The 19,487-nt window shown below is 37.2% G+C and overlaps 1 protein-coding gene across 2 annotated transcripts in view; it reads right to left on the bottom strand.

The window, feature by feature from the left end:
- The window catches only part of LOC139971086 (hypoxia-inducible factor 1-alpha-like), a 30,342-nt gene extending 11,525 nt beyond the window's left edge, over positions 1 to 18,817 (bottom strand). Inside the window, exons 1-8 of one of the 2 annotated variants that reach the window (XM_071977272.1) lie at positions 18,481 to 18,817; positions 16,548 to 16,732; positions 15,728 to 15,921; positions 12,974 to 13,174; positions 5,870 to 6,066; positions 3,051 to 3,157; positions 2,019 to 2,166; positions 103 to 251 (exon numbers count right to left, since the gene is read on the bottom strand). In XM_071977272.1, the coding sequence (XP_071833373.1) occupies positions 103 to 251; positions 2,019 to 2,166; positions 3,051 to 3,157; positions 5,870 to 6,066; positions 12,974 to 13,174; positions 15,728 to 15,921; positions 16,548 to 16,732; positions 18,481 to 18,518 (1,219 nt within the window). In that variant the 5' untranslated portion in view covers positions 18,519 to 18,817. The remainder of the gene's footprint in view (positions 1 to 102; positions 252 to 2,018; positions 2,167 to 3,050; positions 3,158 to 5,869; positions 6,067 to 12,973; positions 13,175 to 15,727; positions 15,922 to 16,547; positions 16,733 to 18,480) is intronic. The other variant, XM_071977273.1, reaches the window with a different exon arrangement.
- Positions 18,818 to 19,487: the final 670 nt, after the last annotated feature.

The raw sequence follows: 19,487 nt of genomic DNA, 5'->3' as shown, positions 1-19,487 counted from the left end.
ACAGATTCCAGAAACTGCCGACGAAGCTTAGAGGGTTTTTTCACTGTCATATCTGGTGGTATTTTGGGGACATGAGACCCTTAACATTGTACACACACTCACCTTTGTCATGCATGAGCCACAGAGGGTACTCTGAAGAGCTGCTCGCTATTTTGGGGGCAAATATTTTTTCTGTGCTCCTCTGGACCCCACTGAGGTCTCTCCCAACCAACTGATCTAACGAGATGGGTATGTCGTTGTTCTCGAGGCCACTGTGTGGATAATAAAAAACACACCAGAAATTATGGTCAACTGTGCGAAATGTAGACCCTAGGCCATGATATCCTCCACCACTGTAGGGTCGCCAAAATGATGAAATTCGAATACCAAATCAAACCTCAGAATGTCAATTTTCTATGCGTAAAAGTAAGTTGGCCTGCCGTTTTGATCCTAGCAGGATCTTCTTCAAAGGCTAACTGACATAACAGAAGGGACAAAAACACTCAAAGAATACAGACAGGTTAATGAGCATGGTGAACAGAAAGAGATGGATGTAAGGGGATTAGTAGACAAGGGATGGAGAGAAGAAAGAAAGAAACCAACAGGGGAAGAGGAGAGGTAGGAGATAAACAGTGGAGGGACATAGAGAGGATTAAGGGAAGGGGGAGGGAATTAACTGGGGAAGGACAAAGACAGAAATTTATCTACAACAAATTATCTACAACAAATTCCGGGACAAAAGAACGGAGCAATATCGCCACAAATGAATTTTGATACTTTGGCACTACAGGGTCTTAGAAATAACCAACTGTAAGGTTCAAATAATGGCATAGAAACGATTATGATATACAAATCTTCCCCGAAACTTCCTTCCCTTAACAAACAACCTGCAATACACTGAAGGCTTTTTGGTTTTGGCATGAATTATTTGTGTAAAATTCTAATGGGGAGGCTTAACAATCAAATTAAAGTGAGGATCAAGATTACATTAAGCTAATTAATCTGAAAGACAGGAAAGAATTCCGTATGCTGGAAATATAAATTGCCACAGAATCCTGTTAATTGTGAACCACTGTGTGAACCACCTGTTAATGGCACACAAGGTGAAAGTGCATCAACTGCTCTAATAGCAATTTATGGTTTGCATTTAGTGACCAGGTATCCCCATACCCAGGCCAAGGTTACCCACCTGGTTCCAGAATTACTACCCAGATCCAGGATTGTCGTCTTTCACTTTTCTTTTTTTTATTTATTTATTTGAGTGTGAAAAGCGGCTCTCACTATCACATCATTGCTCAAGCTATATCAATTGAGTGATCAATGGTTTTGTCAAGTTTTAGGGTTAGGATCGTGAAGTAATAAACAATCTTGGGAAGACTTCATGGGAAGAAAATCATGGGAAGCTTGTATTATGTCCGGGTCATCAAGATCCTTGTGTAAACAGAACATCGTTTACAAAGAAAGACGTCAATAGCAGCTTTCTGTGTACTGTAACAATTATTCACTGGACCCTGCATGTTGGCGATAACCTTCATTGCTTTGATTAGATTTTTGCTGGAAACATTCCCTATGTACAAGCTTGTACCATTTACCTATGGATGAGTTTAAAACACAGGCGCATCAAAGCATTTCTGGTGAACAGGCATGACCATTTACCTATGGATGAGTTTATAAACACATGTGTGTCAAAGCATTCTCTGTGAACAGGCTTGAGACATTCACTTATTGACTAAAAACCATACAGGCTTGAAAGTACTCCCTGCATACAAGCTTATAACATTTCAGTATGGGTGTGCTAAACACAATGTGTACTTGGAAACATTCCATGTGTACGTGCTTGAAACATGCTTGAGTGATTCTCTGTGTACAGGTTTGAAGGTTAACCTATTCACATATGGATATGCCTAAACACATGCTTCACAAACGCTTCAAACATTACCCTATGCACAAGTATGCTTGAAACAAGTATGTTAGAAAGCATGTAAATGCCTATACCACATATGCCTGAAATACAATGCTAGAAAAAAGTATGTATTTACCTCAAGACATAGTTGACACAGACGACACATTCAGCTTTATTGGTTTTGCTGTGGTAAATGACTGTAGCCTGTGTCTCCAACCATACATAACCGCCTTCCTTAGCCAGGAACCTGTAATGACCGGTAGATGTTTGGCCTTTGGCAAATACTGGAAACAAAAAATGGAAGGAAGAAAGAAAGAAAGATTAACATTTTAAAACCATCAAAGATCATGGGATCAAATGATCAAAAACCATGGATACCCTTTCCTAACACTTAACTAATTAAGAGTAACAATTTAATGACTCAATAGATGAAATAATTAATTTTCTAAGATTAATAATACCAGAGAACTGACTTGTGGAAGTTTCTAGAAATAATCTTTTTTTTTAGTCATTTACGACTGTAACAACAGTGCTCTTTCTACTCCTCAGTGTCTTAGAATTAATTAATTAATTCCTATCATTATTGATTGTAGAAGGTTCAATAAATCTGAATAAAATCTGGAGACAGCTGCTACCATTGTTAAACCAGCAATGACTTCAAGAGAGAACCAATCATCTACTTGATGAACAAGAAATGATCTACAGTGTCTTCAAGGGAAGACAAATACATAATACAGCTTTAATTTCACCGATTTGCTGTTTCAAACAAAAATTTCATTGTCTCTACAGGATACAGACCAACTGAGAGCATGCTACAGACTAAAACAAACAGTTCTGGTGCCCAACCTACACCTACCTTCCCCCCCCCTGCCACCCGTGCCCCACAATGTGTTATCCTTGTAAAGACTAATACCTACAGCTGTGTGTTGCTTTGAATTTGGATATGCACACCTGGCTTTTTTAAATAAAAGTTAAGCATCATGAAAGTATCATCAGTTATATTGATTTCATGTAATCCCCCACCCCTCTACAGAGGGCAGGACAGGAATTTGGTCAATGGGAGGGGGAGTGATGTGCTCACATGTTACTAATTTCCACAGTTTTGGTCAAGTTTATATTTAGAGTAGGAGACAGATAAGAGAGGCATAGAAATAAATATGCCACTTACGGTTTCTGTGGCATCTCTCAATCTGACTGCCATCTAAGGCGTGATGAAAGTCATAGAAAGATCTGCCCACCAAGTCTTCTGGTGTGTAACCTATGAGGTCCTTGATTCTGTGAAAATAAAAGCAACAGATATAGTTACCAATAAACTAGGTCAATGACAAAGTCATAAGATTTTTTGTTGTCCCCATTAGTCTATTGTTAAGGTAAGAGTTAAGGAGAAGAGAGGGTTACTGTGAAAGTCAAAACAAGAATGACTTAAAGATTTCAAAATATTCCACTTCAATTCACAAGTAATAAAATCTTACAAGTTTCATCCGTAACCCTAGTACATGTTATTTGTTCTTTATGATTTTTTTGTGGTACTGTAGGTGTTTGTATGTTTGGTCGATGAATGATATGCTCAAGACACACTAATTCCTTGAAATAAAACAAACACGTTCACTAGACGCTGGGTTGGGGTCAATACGTGTTGGATTCCTGGAGCGCGTTTGATGGTGTTCCTCACTATTTTAAAGGAATATCATATATATTAATATCACACAAAATAAATGGGAGAAAATATGCAAGAGAGGCATGCTAGTTATTCCCACCCCCCCTCCCACCCCCCTAAATGGCAAATCATTTTTCTTTTTAATTGATGGTCTAATGATCTAACAATATGCTTTAGCTAAAATATCACAATTTAAAAATATCAAAATTTGCCACTTCTATGTTGTATCAACGGGTCTCCATAGCCACTAGGGTAAGATTCACTTGTTACACAAGATACAATGTACCGTGAATTCTAACTGGCGATATAAAACTTGAACGCCAAGCATTCTAAAATCAGACAGAGACCATATCAATTATTCCCTACCGAGGAAACATATCATGCCAGCTTCTATTCTTTCAAAAGAATTCTAATCTCATCTCCAGTCGTTTTCCATTCCTTTTTCAAGACACTCTTGAAGAATGTCCTGTAAAGCAGCCTGTGTGGTTTCCGATTCTGCTACAAGCATCAACTTACAGTGGAAGTATTATCCTTACTTCCGGCCAGGAAGTCATCAACTGTTACATAGCCGACCATAGAAAACATACTTGACAAACCCTTTCAATTTATTCAGGACTACCGACTATAACAATGTTCAAATAAACAGGATCACACCATGAGGTGAACAACAAAACCCTCATCCTGTTTAATCAAAACCTTCCCTAGTCATCTCATCCTACCCTTTCCAAGAAGCATCCAACCACCTATCAGGTTTCTTTGACACTGAAGACCTGTGTTTACTTCTTCTTGCCAGTGTATATCTCTTTCAAGCTTCACAATGATAACTGACATAAAATATTAATAATTCCAAACATTTAATAAACAAAACTTGAGGATTTTTTGTTGTTGCCAAAAACCATATTGATATCATGTGAGCTGTATACTCTGAAGATAATATTGTAGGGGGGATGTCTCATGTTCCAAGGAGTGTCAGCCAGTCAAATGAGAGAGAAGACTGGACAAGAAAGAATTTAATCTTTAAAGAGAAGATTCAGTTTCAACAGCTTGGATAACATTAATATCACTTAAGAGTCAATAGTGGGTATGAAAACAAAGATGAGGGTTTATCAACCACAGACATGTCTATCTAAAATAAGGCACCTTCTTTATGAATTTTATGATAGAATCATCACTTCAAAAATGAGTTCGGAACTTCTTACAGGCTTTCCAGTGGCTGAATACTTATCAACAAATATTAATTCTACATAGCTAGTTACGTACATAATGACACCAGACTTGAAGTGATTACGTACTCATATATATAATGTAACTGCCTGTACCCGTACTAGCCCTCATGGATTTGTACTCTCACTCACATTCTCTAAGCATGGGGCAAATCTAGCACAAGATTTTAGCACTAGTACTAATAACAATAATAATATTTAGATTTATCAAGCACAGACTCATCCAACAAAAACGGTCTCAAGGCGCATCACAAAACTAGCTGTCAAACATAGAGACAATCCCTCCATATGGCAGCAGCTAAATAGTGCCCAACTAAACAATTTATCTCACAGGTCCCCATTTATACACCTAGGTGAAGACAGGCACTGGAGAAGAAGTGCCTTGCCGAAGGACACAACATAACCATCTGGGCAGGACTCAAACATGCATATCTTAGACCACAAGTCCACTTGCCTTAACCACTTGACCACAACACTCTCAATGCTACAGTGGAGGCCTTTTGGAGGCAGGCTATGTAACTGCAACTTTTTCTTATATTATATGCCCTATTATTTCAGCATGTAAGCTTCAGATTCGAGGTCTTCTTGCAAAAGAAGATTTATCAACGCCTGCTAGAAATGTACCATAGATTCTTTGAAGCAGCACCGAAAGCTTGGAGGGGGGGGAGGGGAGTCTAGATAGTCACTGTAGATCATATATTAAATACAGATCTACATAAAGATTGTGTTTGTGTTAGAGAGACTTTATCCTTTCCATTAACGCAGGAGCTTAAACTAAAAAGACCCAGTGATCACCAGGTCTGATGAAAAAAGGTGAAAACCTTTGTTATAAATTGTTTACAAGCCTTATTCTAAAGAGCAAAACTGTTTACAATATAAAGAATGCCTTACCCTAATAAATAAAGTGAGAACTTATGAAAGAGATGTTTTTGGTTCTCTGTCAAAAGAGAGTTTTGATTACACCATGAACAAGCTTTTTAACCTTCTCGAGAATAAATCCATCACTGCCTGTGAAATCCAACCCCACTCTTACATTTCTCTCCCCAGTTTCTGTTGAGAAGAGTTTTGGAATCTTAAAATAACATAAACATTTTCACAAGTGCCTACCTTTCATCGCAGTCTGTGAATTTCATATCCATGCTGTGTCTCGTCATGAAAGTTTTAGTGTCGAGCGGCGTCTCAATGTTCACAGGGTGGGGTATGGGTGATGCCACCAGAACCATACAGGGGACAGGGGGTCTGAGCTGTCCGAACGGTGTGGCCTCTGATTTGGACAACTTGATGTGGCCAGTGCACTGGACAACCTGAAAAATTTGAGACGGGAGACAACCGTAAAAAATGGGGTAACGAAAACAGAGGTTTAATGCGGAAAGAAGCTAATGTATTTATAAGCAGATTCAAAGAGACTAACACATGTATGTATCCAGGTGTATGTTACCCCATGCACAAGAGACAGACACAAACCACTCTTTTGTATACTCTTCAATCTGATTGGTCAATATTCCAACGTATCCAGCCAAACCATGGTAATAACGATACAAATACAACAATCACTTTGTCTTACAGTAGATCATAATTAATATAGTAAAGCCAAAACCATGAGAGCACAATGAATAAATGTCAAAGATCACTTGAGAATATAAAGTCCATGCCGCTACAGTAACAGTAGGCAGCACTGATAACTGTGCACAAGGTCATATTCATCGCTCATAGATGGTTTCACACTGGTCGCTAACAAGGGTGGGTGTTCAGTGACAAAAACACATATTATCAGTTCAAGTGCTCTTACGACACTGAAAAGGGAAAATACTAGCGACTTGAGGAGACACAGTACTAGCGACCTGAGGGTGGATACAATACTAGCAACTTCAGGGGATACAATACTAGCGACTTGAGGGGATACAATACTAGCAACTTCAGGGGATACAATACTAGCGACTTCAGGGGATACAATACTAGCGACTTGAGGGGATACAATACTAGCGACTTGAGGGGACACAATACTAGCAACTTCAGGGGATACAATACTAGCGACTTCAGGGGATACAATACTAGCGACTTCAGGGGATACAATACTAGCGACTTCAGGGGATACAATACTAGCGACTTCAGGGGATACAATAATAGCGACTTCAGGGGATACAATACTAGCGACTTCAGGGGACACAATACTAGCGACTTGAGGGGACATGTCAATGAGAAAGCTGGCTTAAAAACCTCAAAGCTTACTGGTTTGGGTTATTTACAATACTTACCTGTCTCCATTCTACATACAGTATGTACCAAAATCAACTACTGTAAACTTACAAAAATTAGTAACATTTTAGTACTGCACTCCCATTGACCTTTACTGCAGTGTCATTGTCCACTTTTTTCCCTTCCAAATCGACCAATCTCAAAGGATTACAACTAAAATATTGTGGTAATCTGCTATCTACAGACTCTCATCGATGTGAGTACATGTATCGACAAATGGAAACAGGATGGAGGGGAGTGAAGTACAGTAAATACACTCACTTTCACATGCCCAATATTAAACCACCCATTTTTAAGAAGATCTAGAAATTATCATTATCATGGACACAGTTTTTGTATTCTTTAAGTCACTTTTGCACTATTTTCCGTGCAGTAAAGGGATAGTGCTTATGTTGTGAGGAGACATGTGAATGAGGATGTGAAGTAAAATACACTCAGTTCCAAGTGCCCAATATTATTATTACAACATTGGGAATACAAGACTATTCATGTCAGCAACAGTTGCTGTTATGTTAAGTGACGTTCACACTGTTTCTACCCACATTTCTTAATTGTGACAGGGTTAAATAGTCAACATCATTACACCTGAAGGAATACAGTCTAACTCATGGTTTCCCTTTATTGCACCTTGCCACTTGATACCAACCAGAATTCGAGACAATGTATTTATTCACACAGCACACAGACTGTGGTCTGAAGTGAATAATAGCATTACTCATACGGTATATTAATGCTAAACTTTTCTGATCAAACATCTAAAATTAAAGTTGAAATACTACTTGACAAATCCATCTTACAGAATCAGTCCTCTACAGTATGTACAGTACCTTACTGTTATCTAGTAAACAGTTATGCTCCAAATCTTATCTCTGACTGTGCCAAATGTCCCACAAGGTTAGCTTACTCCAGACAAAACATGAATGCAAATAAAAAGAGAGGATTCACCTGCAGTCAAAATGTGCACAATACACACACACACACACGCACATATATATATATAAATATATATATATATATATATATATATATATATATATATATATATATATATATATAAATATATATATATATATATATATATATATATATATATATATATATATATATATATATATATATATATATATATATCGAGTCTTTATCAAACAGATCTGCCATATATCACTCTCAGCCGAAAATAGGTACTGTACTATGATCAGTTGAGAAATATCATATGGACCTATCTCCACTTGAACCAGAGAAGAAGATTCTGGTGTTCTTTCATATCTTTTCCATCTTCAAAGTATCCTGTACTTTGTACTTCATGCCAGACAAAAACCTACAGATTTCCCCGAGGCTCACTTGAGATCGAAGAAACAAGGCAAAAAAAGTATGTACTTTGGAATAGGAGGTGGTTCTGAAAGAAGTTCAAAATTGGCACTGCCAACAAATTTGTCAAAAAACTTGATATTGAGTCTCAACTGGAGCTAAAAGGAAAGCGATCTCACAGATGTTCTTAAAACAATGGCTGCTTGCCAATTGATTTTCATCGATTGGATTATTTTTTCCTTTTTCTTCTTTTTTTTCTTCTTTTTTTTCTTCTTTTTTTTCTTCTAGGGGATGCTGGGAGGAAACGATAACTAAGTTCAAACAAATGTTAATATACTGTATCATACAGCAGCCTGAGAATTGATCAATACTAATGACTCATTTTTATTGAATATACACTAAAAAATAAAATATAAAATGGATATAAAACCCTCCTTTTTATTAAATCTAAATTGCAAATTTCCATGGCAAGAGAGATGAGAGTTATGGATAAAATTCTACAGTTCCAAACACTGACTTTCGATAGTTCCCACAAAAGTACTTATTCTCCTCCAATGCAACAAAACCACCAAATTTGGAGTAAAGTACTCCTATACACAAATGCTAATTGATAAATTGGATACTAATAGAGGGTAATATCCAGGATATTAGAACATCACACCACTGCTCAAAACATTTGTGGAGAAATCCTTTGAAAATATCTAAAGGGATATTTTCAGTTTACAGCCAAGCCACAAGAATGATAGCTGTGGTACAGTATGTATTGAGATTAACAGGGATTGTCACAAATTGAGATAAACAGCTAACCACTATACCTGCCAAAAATATGCAGGTACTACCAATAGGTGCTGAAAGAAAATTATTCAGGCAAAGCAAAGTAAAGGAACAATACAACTGACCTTTCACCTGTAGACATAAAAAAACACCAGCTGTATGTCACTATACTGTAAGTATGTTAACAAAGACTTATAGATGTCCTCTGTGTATCATTCAATAGTATACAAATAATGAATGGTTTCCATTCGTGCAATAGTGCAAATATTTCATGAGTTGAAAGATGTAATTTGTTCCATTCAACGTGGCGTCGCCTCGTTGAATGGAACAAATTACATCTTTCAACGAATAAAATATTTGCACTATTGCACGAATGGAAACCATTCATTATTTGTTTTATACAATACCTTCAAATTTGGATATAATTGGATGTAAAATGCACTCATGCAACAGATTGCTTTGAACAGACAGGTTTCTCTGCTCTCTTACCATTGAAAAAAGTGCTATCAAAAAAGTATCACACATGGTTCTATTTCATAGAGTGCAATAGAGCGGATTTTGCATGCAATCGACGAGCAATTGACCAATCAAATGGCCGGAATATAATTAGGTGTTGTATAATAAGTTATATATCCACAATTAAAGAGAATAGGATTAATCATATCCAACCTTCTAGATAGTCCATGCATGAGTTCCAGCATTGGAAGTCTTGGAAACATTTCAAAATAAATCTCAATTTTTTTTTTCTGTACATCTTTCTGTACTTAAAGCCTCTGCAGATTAGCACAGCTTACAAAAGAGTACATACAATGATCTTGAACTAGAATATTGCTACCATGGTGACTGTAATAACTAATTTAATAATTTTGAAAAACTGTGCATATTCATACATTGGCATAATTTAAAATCACTTTTAGTTTCCAAGACTGAAACTCATGGCAGTCAAATACTGTAAACACATTTACATGTTAACTTGCATCAGAGTACAAAAAACAGAATGCTTTCTTAAATTCTTTTCTTGCAATTGGCAAAGGTAACTTAAACTTTGGCATGAGTCTGAACTTTTGGAACTCACTACAGATCCCTGACTGTTTCCATTGGCTTCCTGCCTACATCATGGGTTCACTTCGCTGTCATGGAAAGGAAACCAAAAACGTGGATAAACTCCAGGAGGGATTTACCTCCAGGCAAACTTGAAAAGAAATTAATATAACTCTGATGCCAGAGAAGTTCATCCCACATAGAAGCTAGAAGACTTTCTTTCTAAAACCAGAAAGTCAACTGTATGACAAATGAAAGAATATAACTCCAACATTTTTTAGAGCATAAATACATATTACCCAAGCCAAGAGGGATCACCCTACCTTTGATCTTGTAAGAAGACTACCACTTATCCTAACAACCAGGAGTGACTCACATGGAAACCGTACAGTATTGTCTCACCTTGCAACCTACTGTAGAAACCATTGTTATTGGGTTTAGAAACCAGAAGGGATTATTTTTTTCCTAGAAAGTTTTGCGGCATTTATCAGCCCAACCTAACAAGAACTGTCCAAAGTTGTTGACATCACATAAAAATTCACTTTGGCAAATTCTGTTGCATACACCTGTAATATCTATGATACCAAATCATGGTGAGACACGACAATAGAAATTTCTAGAACAGTGAAGACAGACTGAAATCTTGGGGGATACAAAACACAGTCTGAACATCCCGATGAAAACATCAGCATTCGTGTAATATTACAAACCTTATGCAGGTCTCATGATAGTTACAGGCACCACCTCAGGGGTGAGGGTTAAGCGGTAAAATATATCACCTCATTCATGCAGTCAACCCAGATCTTGTATTTCAGAGGCCTAGATGAATTAACTGTAATATTTTAAATACAAAAACAAGTGGTACCACCTGTCAAAATGTCATGGCAAATTTATTAACAGTTGGGGACCTTTACTGTACTAATGTGTTGCTGAACATAACAACCTCTGCATAACTACAGTAGTGTACATACAGATATAGTGTTTGTCATTTCACGGCTGTGATATAGTTTATATAGGAACGATAACCAGGAAGCAAGGAGATCTGCGGTATGAAATATATTTTTGTAAGTCTGTAAATGTGCAAATCATACTGAAACTAGTTAGTATGTATACATAGCCATTTTCTGCAATTCATCAAAAATTTTAGTTAAGTTATAATTAAGGACATTTGGTTACAACGGCTCATTATGAAAAACATTTTAAATGATATAGTTATAGTAAGTATGCCTACTGTTTCGAAATATTGTAATGTACATGTATACATTTAAGCAAAGGCGTTTTTTCCTTTCACAAAGCTCATTCTACTTTTCTTTTTCTTGTTTTAAGGCATCTTTTTAGAAGTAAAAGCTTATAATGTGAAAGGATCCATGCTACAACCCTTCCTACATAATCTGCTAGTCCAAAACTAACCTGATTTGGATATCTATGAGCAACCAAACTAACATGTCCCCACGTTATATCTACATTCTTCCTCTCAGAGGGAAATTGATCTCCCAAAGTGACCTACCTCCTTGCAGAAGAGATATGTACAGTATGTAAATTATATTGACATCACAGTGTAACTGATTACAAAGTTAGTTGCAGACTTTAGGAGATAACTGTTTATTCTTCGTAGAAAGTTATCGCGTTATGCCCGTACTTTACAGGCATACCTTTAATGTATATGATCACTTAGACTTAACAGTTCTATGACATTTGTTAGTATCTTCCTTTGTTAGACATTCTGAGCACACACAAAACCAATTCTGAGCCTACACAGCTTGTCACACATAAACCAACTCACAATATACTGTTGACGAAAAACAAGACATGCAGTGACGTCAAAGCGTGCGGCAAAATAGATTTTTACAATCAACAAATGGAATTCGCTGAGCTTAAGAAGCAATCTGAGCAACAGACGACAAACACTATCCTTTTGAAGTAATTAAAGCTGCATTCTGCTGTTCAAATTACTACTTTGGAAATTGTTGCACAGGGTCATATCAGGTCAAGGATGCCTCTCTATGGTGCATAAAATTTGCATATATGGAGCAAGTTTTTTACAAAAGAAATTCCATTTTGCTGTTTTGGATGAATGCCAACTGAGCGTTGATGAAAGTTTTTTCTCAGAAACAGTTCATACACAAATTCACCCAGTTTGAAATGTTATCTCCAATGTTGTTCAAGGACAGGACAAAACAAGTACATCAAATCAATTCATGAAGTCAGACCTTGTTAGAAATCCTGGAGTGAAATTGATTGCTCACATCTAAGCTTAACATAGTTGGTAATGTCACTGCACTGTGCTCTCTTTATTAATACAGGCAATAAACTTTCCACTACTATTTGCAGCTGAGTATGGCAATTATTTTTGGTGCCAAGGAAAGTTCATTTTGTATGCTTAGGGCACTTTTGTATGGCTTCACCTGACTACACAGTAATCATAGTGTCACAAGTTATTTCCTTTCAAATAATTTCATCCACAATAACCTTCAGAACTTATCGATGGAACAATCATTGGAGTCAGGTAGAATATCCATCCTCTTAATACAGTGAAAAATAACCTGCACAAAGGATACAACATTATGCATCATACAATGAACAACAGCAGTTTAGCCAAAGATTAAAGGAAACTGTTCCTGAAAGCAGGTTTACAGTTTCTTTGACATCTGTTTGTTGTATCTTTGGAAGACCACTTGACTGACAAATATTTGGTCCTTTCAGATGACCATAAAAACTTGCACTGCCTGCCTGCCCAAAGATCTGTAACTCTTTACTTAATCCTCATGACATAATTACTCACAAGTTGCTAGTTTTACAAGTTACTGCCACTCCTTCATGATATGTGCATACCTTGTATGTTGCTGATTTCAGGTTGACGTTTTTCCCTTTGGGTGTCAGCGTACACTTCATGCGCATCAGAAACGAGTGATGCTCCCTCTCTGGTTTGGACGATATGTAGTTTAGGCCAGGACGGTCCGACAGCTGCTCTCGGAGCTCCTCGTGGTCGCAAGGGTGTGAATATTCATAAATACTCTGGCCCAACAGATCAATCTGTTGAATATTCAAATTTAAGAAGTAATATATTACATGTTAATGTCTGTTTATCATCTGAGCACTTGAGTCGATGGACACAAAGACTTTAAAAGCAGCTGGTTGTATTTTGAAATATCAATACTTAGCTTCTGGGACAATACATATAGTCATCAAATGATTTATGTAAATTGTCAGCTGACACCAGCTTTAAATATCCGTTACTTCATACAGTAGCATCACAATGGAACAAAGCACTAACATCATTCATGAGAAACAACAATGTTCTTACATTTGATTGTGTATGGTTTCATTTCCATTTGGTTTGGTTTTGCTTATAGTCCTTTCTAGTTGTTATTGACAAGTACTGTAGTAGTACAAGTTTGTTTAAATGTGGTTACTCAATACCCCAGGAGACAAAATGCTCAGTTGCAAAAAATATCAGAACACTGCTTTAATGAAGTCAGTGTACAGCTAATGCTCAGGAAGGCTCAAAAGTCACAAATTTGTTTACATAATTCTAAATGGTTCACTCAATAATCACTGATGTGACTCATCATGGATTTATATTCCCACCCCTGACAACCCCTCGGCCTCTGAACTTTACCTACCATCATGCACACCACATTTCTTTGGTTTATCGGCAAGTTGTGTCTTTTTCAACTTATTTTCAGGTACATTGTAAACTACAGTAACATAGACAGACCATGACAAAGTACCTTTGCCCAAAAGATGTAATATTTGAACTTATCCTATACAAGACAAAAATTGTTCGATGGCCACTACAGCACAGGCCTTAAAATTCTGACTTCACTGGCTAAATGGCAGTGGATTTGCCATTTTCCAATGGACAAAAGAAAAGAAACCTTGCATTTTTCTGTCAGTAAAAAATTGATGTTGCTTTTAAATTGTATTAATTCGACAAGAATTTTAGCCAGACGATTTCTCTACATGTACCATTGTACCATGTACAACTGACAGCAGGGTAACAAGCCAAACTATGTCTTCCTGTTTCTAGACAGAAACACAGAAGCACAGGACACTATAACCTCTATATTTCCTGTCTTTCAAAAGGCTAACATTACAGATAGTTGAAGCAACCATGTCCTGTTTACTATATATTAAACAATTTCCGTTGAGAACACACATTTCAAGTACAGTAACTTTTGCACTCTTGTTTGATTTTGGCAGAATTCTCTGTTTTATTTGACAGTTAACATACATGTCTCCTTCAGCTATGCAAGTCAAAGGTGTAGTAATTTCTACAGTACATCCTTTCAATTAGTGGGGGAAAAAAAGGTTTAATTTTGCTCAGTTTTCGACAAAAAATTTCACATAGCATGCCTTTGTTTCGATTGCAACTTTTGTAATCCCGATTAATTACTCGGACAGTCAGATTGATAAAACTGCTAGAAATTGACATCAAAAATGTTAACAGCCACTTTAATTAGATAACATCGTTGTGGTTAACATTACCCTGGGTAATCACAGATTGATAATCTACAGTAACAAATATATTATTGGGTGGATGAGTATCATGAGTGCATGAATGATAAGGACTCTCATCTTGAGCCCGTAGTATTTTATCATGAACCGATATCTTACCACACCTGGTATTGACTTGAGACAAACTCACTGAAACACTTCACATGATAGAGGTATCAAAATGGTAGTCACACACCACAGGGTGCAGAATCCAAAGTTCGCGCTCACACTCATTGTCTCATGTGGACAAGCATGTGTCTGTCTGTGTCTGTGTGCGAGCGAGCAATGCCTTAATATAGTAGTCTACCAGCTCTGTACTCGCACTTTCTTCTTCGTGACATGAGAACATTTTGTGCAAACAAAACCTTCACACGCAAATCTTAATTTAGCAACATGTGAGGTGACAAACTCTGCAAATCATTTACATCCCAAAATTTACATCCAAATATCGTTCGATACAGATTTCCCCCTATTTCTATAACAATTGTAATTTTCATTTCCCCACCCCCCCCACCTCAAAACAAGAGGACTGACATCTCCAAGACACCCCTTAAGCATTCTCTATAATGGTCTAACTAAAGATGTTAATGTCACTCACTATAAAACAAGATTAGGAATGATAGTTCTCTAAAGAATGTTAAGTGTTTTGAAAACGTTTGACAGTAAAACAGTCCTGGAGCTTGTCCACGAGGCAACCAGTTTTCAGTAATGTTACGTACTACTCAGTCACACCATTCTTTCCACATTAACCTTGTTGGACAACTTTGCTGCACAGACAATTTTCAAAAAGGAAGTCTTGGTGACCCTAAGGAAAGCCAGAAACTTCCCTAGAAGGAGGAGAAACAAGTGACAGCTTGTCAGCAGAATTGGAAGATTTTGTGAATTGATTAGCTCAATGACATCAAGCAATTGCTTTATAGTCCTGAGACAACTCAATGGATTGAAATGAAAACACTGAAATAAATAAGTAGTAAAATCTTCTATTATCAATTTTGTCACAATACTTCATTTGGCCAAACAAATATAGTTGTTGTCCACCGGAGAACTTGGTAAATTTGTGACAGACTAAATAGTCCTGTTCAAACATACCTGGGCAAGTCCAAGGTATCTGGAGACATTGTCTGAGAGGAAGACAATGTCCCCTTCCTTGGAGAGTACCAGCAGAAACCCCTCAAGAGCTTTGGGGTAGAGGGATTCCAACATCTGCTCCTTTTCTGCAATTTTCAGCTCCTTCTCTGAAGTATCCATTTCTTCCTCCAATTTGATATCTTGACCAGACTCAGCTGTCATAAGAGAAAAAACAAGAACTCTCATGATATTAGAAAACACAACCAGCATGGAAGGCAGTTATTGTACATGGTTAAACCAGCAGGATAACCTGACAAGGAATTAAGTTTGCTTAGTACTGCAAATTTGATTAGTTGATTTTTCAATCACGTAACAAGCTCAGCGAGCTACTGAGATGAATTCTTAAAAATTAAGAAACGCTCACTGCTTGAGAAAAACACTTTCTGTAACATTCAACTCAGCAAGGTGATTTTGACTGTCTGTTTTTTTTTTTCTGCTTTGGTATGTAGGCCATAATATAAAAATTTAAATAACCCAAAACATGATTTATCCAATTTGGACGTAAACAATTCTAAAATATTTATGTTAACCTTCTGACAGACAAATTTTGCTGTCAGTATTGTAGTTAGTATTCAAACCCCCTCCCACCCCAACATCATGCCTTCCCCCAACCCTCCCCCCCCTATTTCTCCCAAAGAGTGAACTTTAAGTGGAGTTGACCTTTGAAATGCACATTGTGCATTCAGAGAGTACTAAGGTTAGGAAACGGTGCAAACCTTACTAGTTTAACAAGCCTTGTGCGAGAACAGACATCAAAACAAAACTTTTGTCATATTATTACCTGATAAAAGTTTGTCAATTTTCAGTTGGCAGAGAACGAGTCTCATGATTCCAGCTTTGTCTAACGTCGAGCAGACGTTGTGTGGTAAGGGTAGCATGTGACCGAGCTGGTAGAATAGATCTGTCTCTTTCTCCCGTCGACATCTTGCAGCATTACGGGATTTCTCTTTACGCTTCTCGGAATTGCTGCAAAGAAGAGTGGACGATCAAAAGTGTTACTGTTGTTACATCAGAGAACACGTAAACACAGAAAATATCAACAATGCCAAGAGTCCTTTGCTTCAAGATATATATCTGAAGAAAGCTCAATCCATCACAGTTTGCCTACATTACAGAATACCCTTAAAAATCTTTGACTTAAAATGTAGGACAACTATGCACAAATATATAGCTTAAAACATTTCCTTAACTTTACAAGTAGGTTAGTGAAGTCACTACTGCACATGTATCTACTACTCATAGCACTCATTTAAATCATTCTTCTATTGAAAAGCTCTACTTTAAAGTTCTACTGTGCAACACAATTGCAAGTTGCTCAGGTACAGTACAGTCTCCTCCAAATGCACAGAGCTCTACAGTACCTTCTTTCCTACCATCAAGGAGATACAAACAGTTTAGGCCTAGAAATGTTAATTTTGTTTATCCTTCCTTTCTCTTAAATGATGACTATTTGTAAGGCTACTTGGAAATAAGGAATAATGTACTCTGCCTGAAGCGATCATCATTTTACTGTGCAGTTATTTTCAAATATTGGCAGCCATTGGAAGAAAGACTTTCTGAAACATTGGCTTGCAATAGTAGGTTGGATTCAGAAAGACAAACACAAAATCCATTGTCATACAATAATGCCTCATTGTTACCCACGAAAGATTTCTATGGCTTTAACCAAACATTTTCCATTTCAGAATTTCACCTTGATTTTTATTTATTACAATACAAAAAAAAATTTCCTTTTGTGGACAAAATTTCACAGACGTGTGAAAAAAAAGATATATGCCTCGCAATGAAACAAGAAACACAATGCCTATAATATCTTAGTTCTTAAATATTCCATTATGTGCCAATCGAGAGGACAAAAAAGTGCAAACTGCAAATGCTGTTAACTGGTGATCACATGTTAAAATATTTAGCGTCTTTTTCCCTTTATTTTGAATGATATACAAACCAAGAAACTGCCTGGTTTCTAGATATAATCACAAAACAGGAGTTTTGGCCAAACAGATTGTTGCTTTGTCATACATTACCACTGTTGAACATACAACTTGAGAATTAGCATTGTTTTTCTTTTCTTTTCTTTGTAAGTATACAATACATGTTGGAAAGTGGGCATTTTTTGCAATTTCCTTTTTCGAAACAGAGTGATAAATTTCTCAAAATATAATGGCTTCATAAGTCATCATTGACGAAAACCAATAAACCGCATGACAATTCCCTTGAAATATAGACATAGGTTCAGATTATGTACAGTATAGGCATACCCTATACTAAGTGAAAGATGTGGTTTGGATCGGCCAATTTAGCTTTTGTTGGTTAAGAAGCCATCCAAGATCTTTTTGTCCATTCCTATCAGATTCACAAATTCCCAACATGACTAGGGGCCAGTGTATAGAAATATTCATAACAAGGACCAATACATGTATATGCTCATCACAACATGTCCTAGCCTAGGCCTACAGACCCTGTTGTGAAAAAAAAACTAGGCCTTAAGTTACACTAAGGCAGAAACCTTAAACAAGCCCATCAAAAGTTATAAACATTTCTACAGCAGATGACAGACTGATCTAGTGTAACGATTTACGTAGGCAATTAAGGTAAATCTGTACTAATACAAACGTGGGTATTAGCAGGCCTAACGGTATTACAGGCGATTCAAAGCTAGGTCATATTGAGGCTTAGGCCTAACTAATGTAGGCTAGGCTATTTCATTTCCTTACCGTCTCTTTTCTTTTGGAGCGGTTGACATCTTCGGCATGTAATTTTTTTAATCCCAGTACTCTTGTAGAAAAATGTTAAATAATTAATCCAATGTGAATAATTCCATGGGAGGACCAGGTAAGGAACAACAGATTATAGTTATGTTTTTTTATGCAAAAGAAAATGTTATCGTGGTTCTCGTGCTATGTTACTCCTGCTGTCCTATCGTTTAATGTAACCGGCCAGTACGTACGCATACAGTCTCAGAACACTGCTAAGGATTGTATGGTTTTAAACTATTCTGTACTGAGCTGTTGTCGATGTGTGTGTTTCTGTTCTAGTAATGACGTAATCTGCTACTGGCTGCAGCTAGTTCCAGTTCAATGGAGGTCGCTTTTCCACAAGATCTGCAATATGATTGGTTACGCTCTTTCCAATCACGTCATGATTTCGGTGACTTGGAGGTTATAAACAAGTCATTGAAAATGTCATTGTCAAAGAACTTTCTGAAACATTCTTCGACGGTGTTCCGAGAATTTTGCTGCTATAGAGTTTCAATTGGAAAGTAAACAATTTTATTCTTATTGCAACTGAATTAAAGCCCCTGGTCTGTACAAGTCGGTATAATTGTTATTGCGAGGTATATGTGTTTCATTTTCTTCCTTCCAAAGGGGATGATATCCGGACGGACAGAGGGGAAAGGAAAGGGCGGTGGAACGGGAAACAAACGGCATTAAATGTCATTAGTTTCGACCCCCACCCCTCCCACCATTTTTGTTTGCTAAACTTTGCAATAAATCAGTGGCGTAGGAAGGTACTTTTGAGTGGGGGGGCTGAAGACTGATGGCCGGCCTGGGGGAGGGGTCTAAGGGGAGGGGGTGTCCCCTTCCCCTTTGGAATTTTTTGCATTTCCAGGTGGCCTCAGATGCAATTTGGTGCAATATAGCACACTTCAACACCCACTCCATTTTGTAAACTTAATTTTGTATTTTCACCTGGCCTTAGATGCAATTTGGTGCTCCAAATG

This window comes from Apostichopus japonicus, chromosome 8 (assembly GCF_037975245.1).
Source record: "Apostichopus japonicus isolate 1M-3 chromosome 8, ASM3797524v1, whole genome shotgun sequence".
Taxonomy (NCBI): Eukaryota; Metazoa; Echinodermata; class Holothuroidea; order Aspidochirotida; family Stichopodidae; genus Apostichopus; species Apostichopus japonicus.
This window is presented reverse-complemented; position numbering and strand designations above follow the sequence as displayed.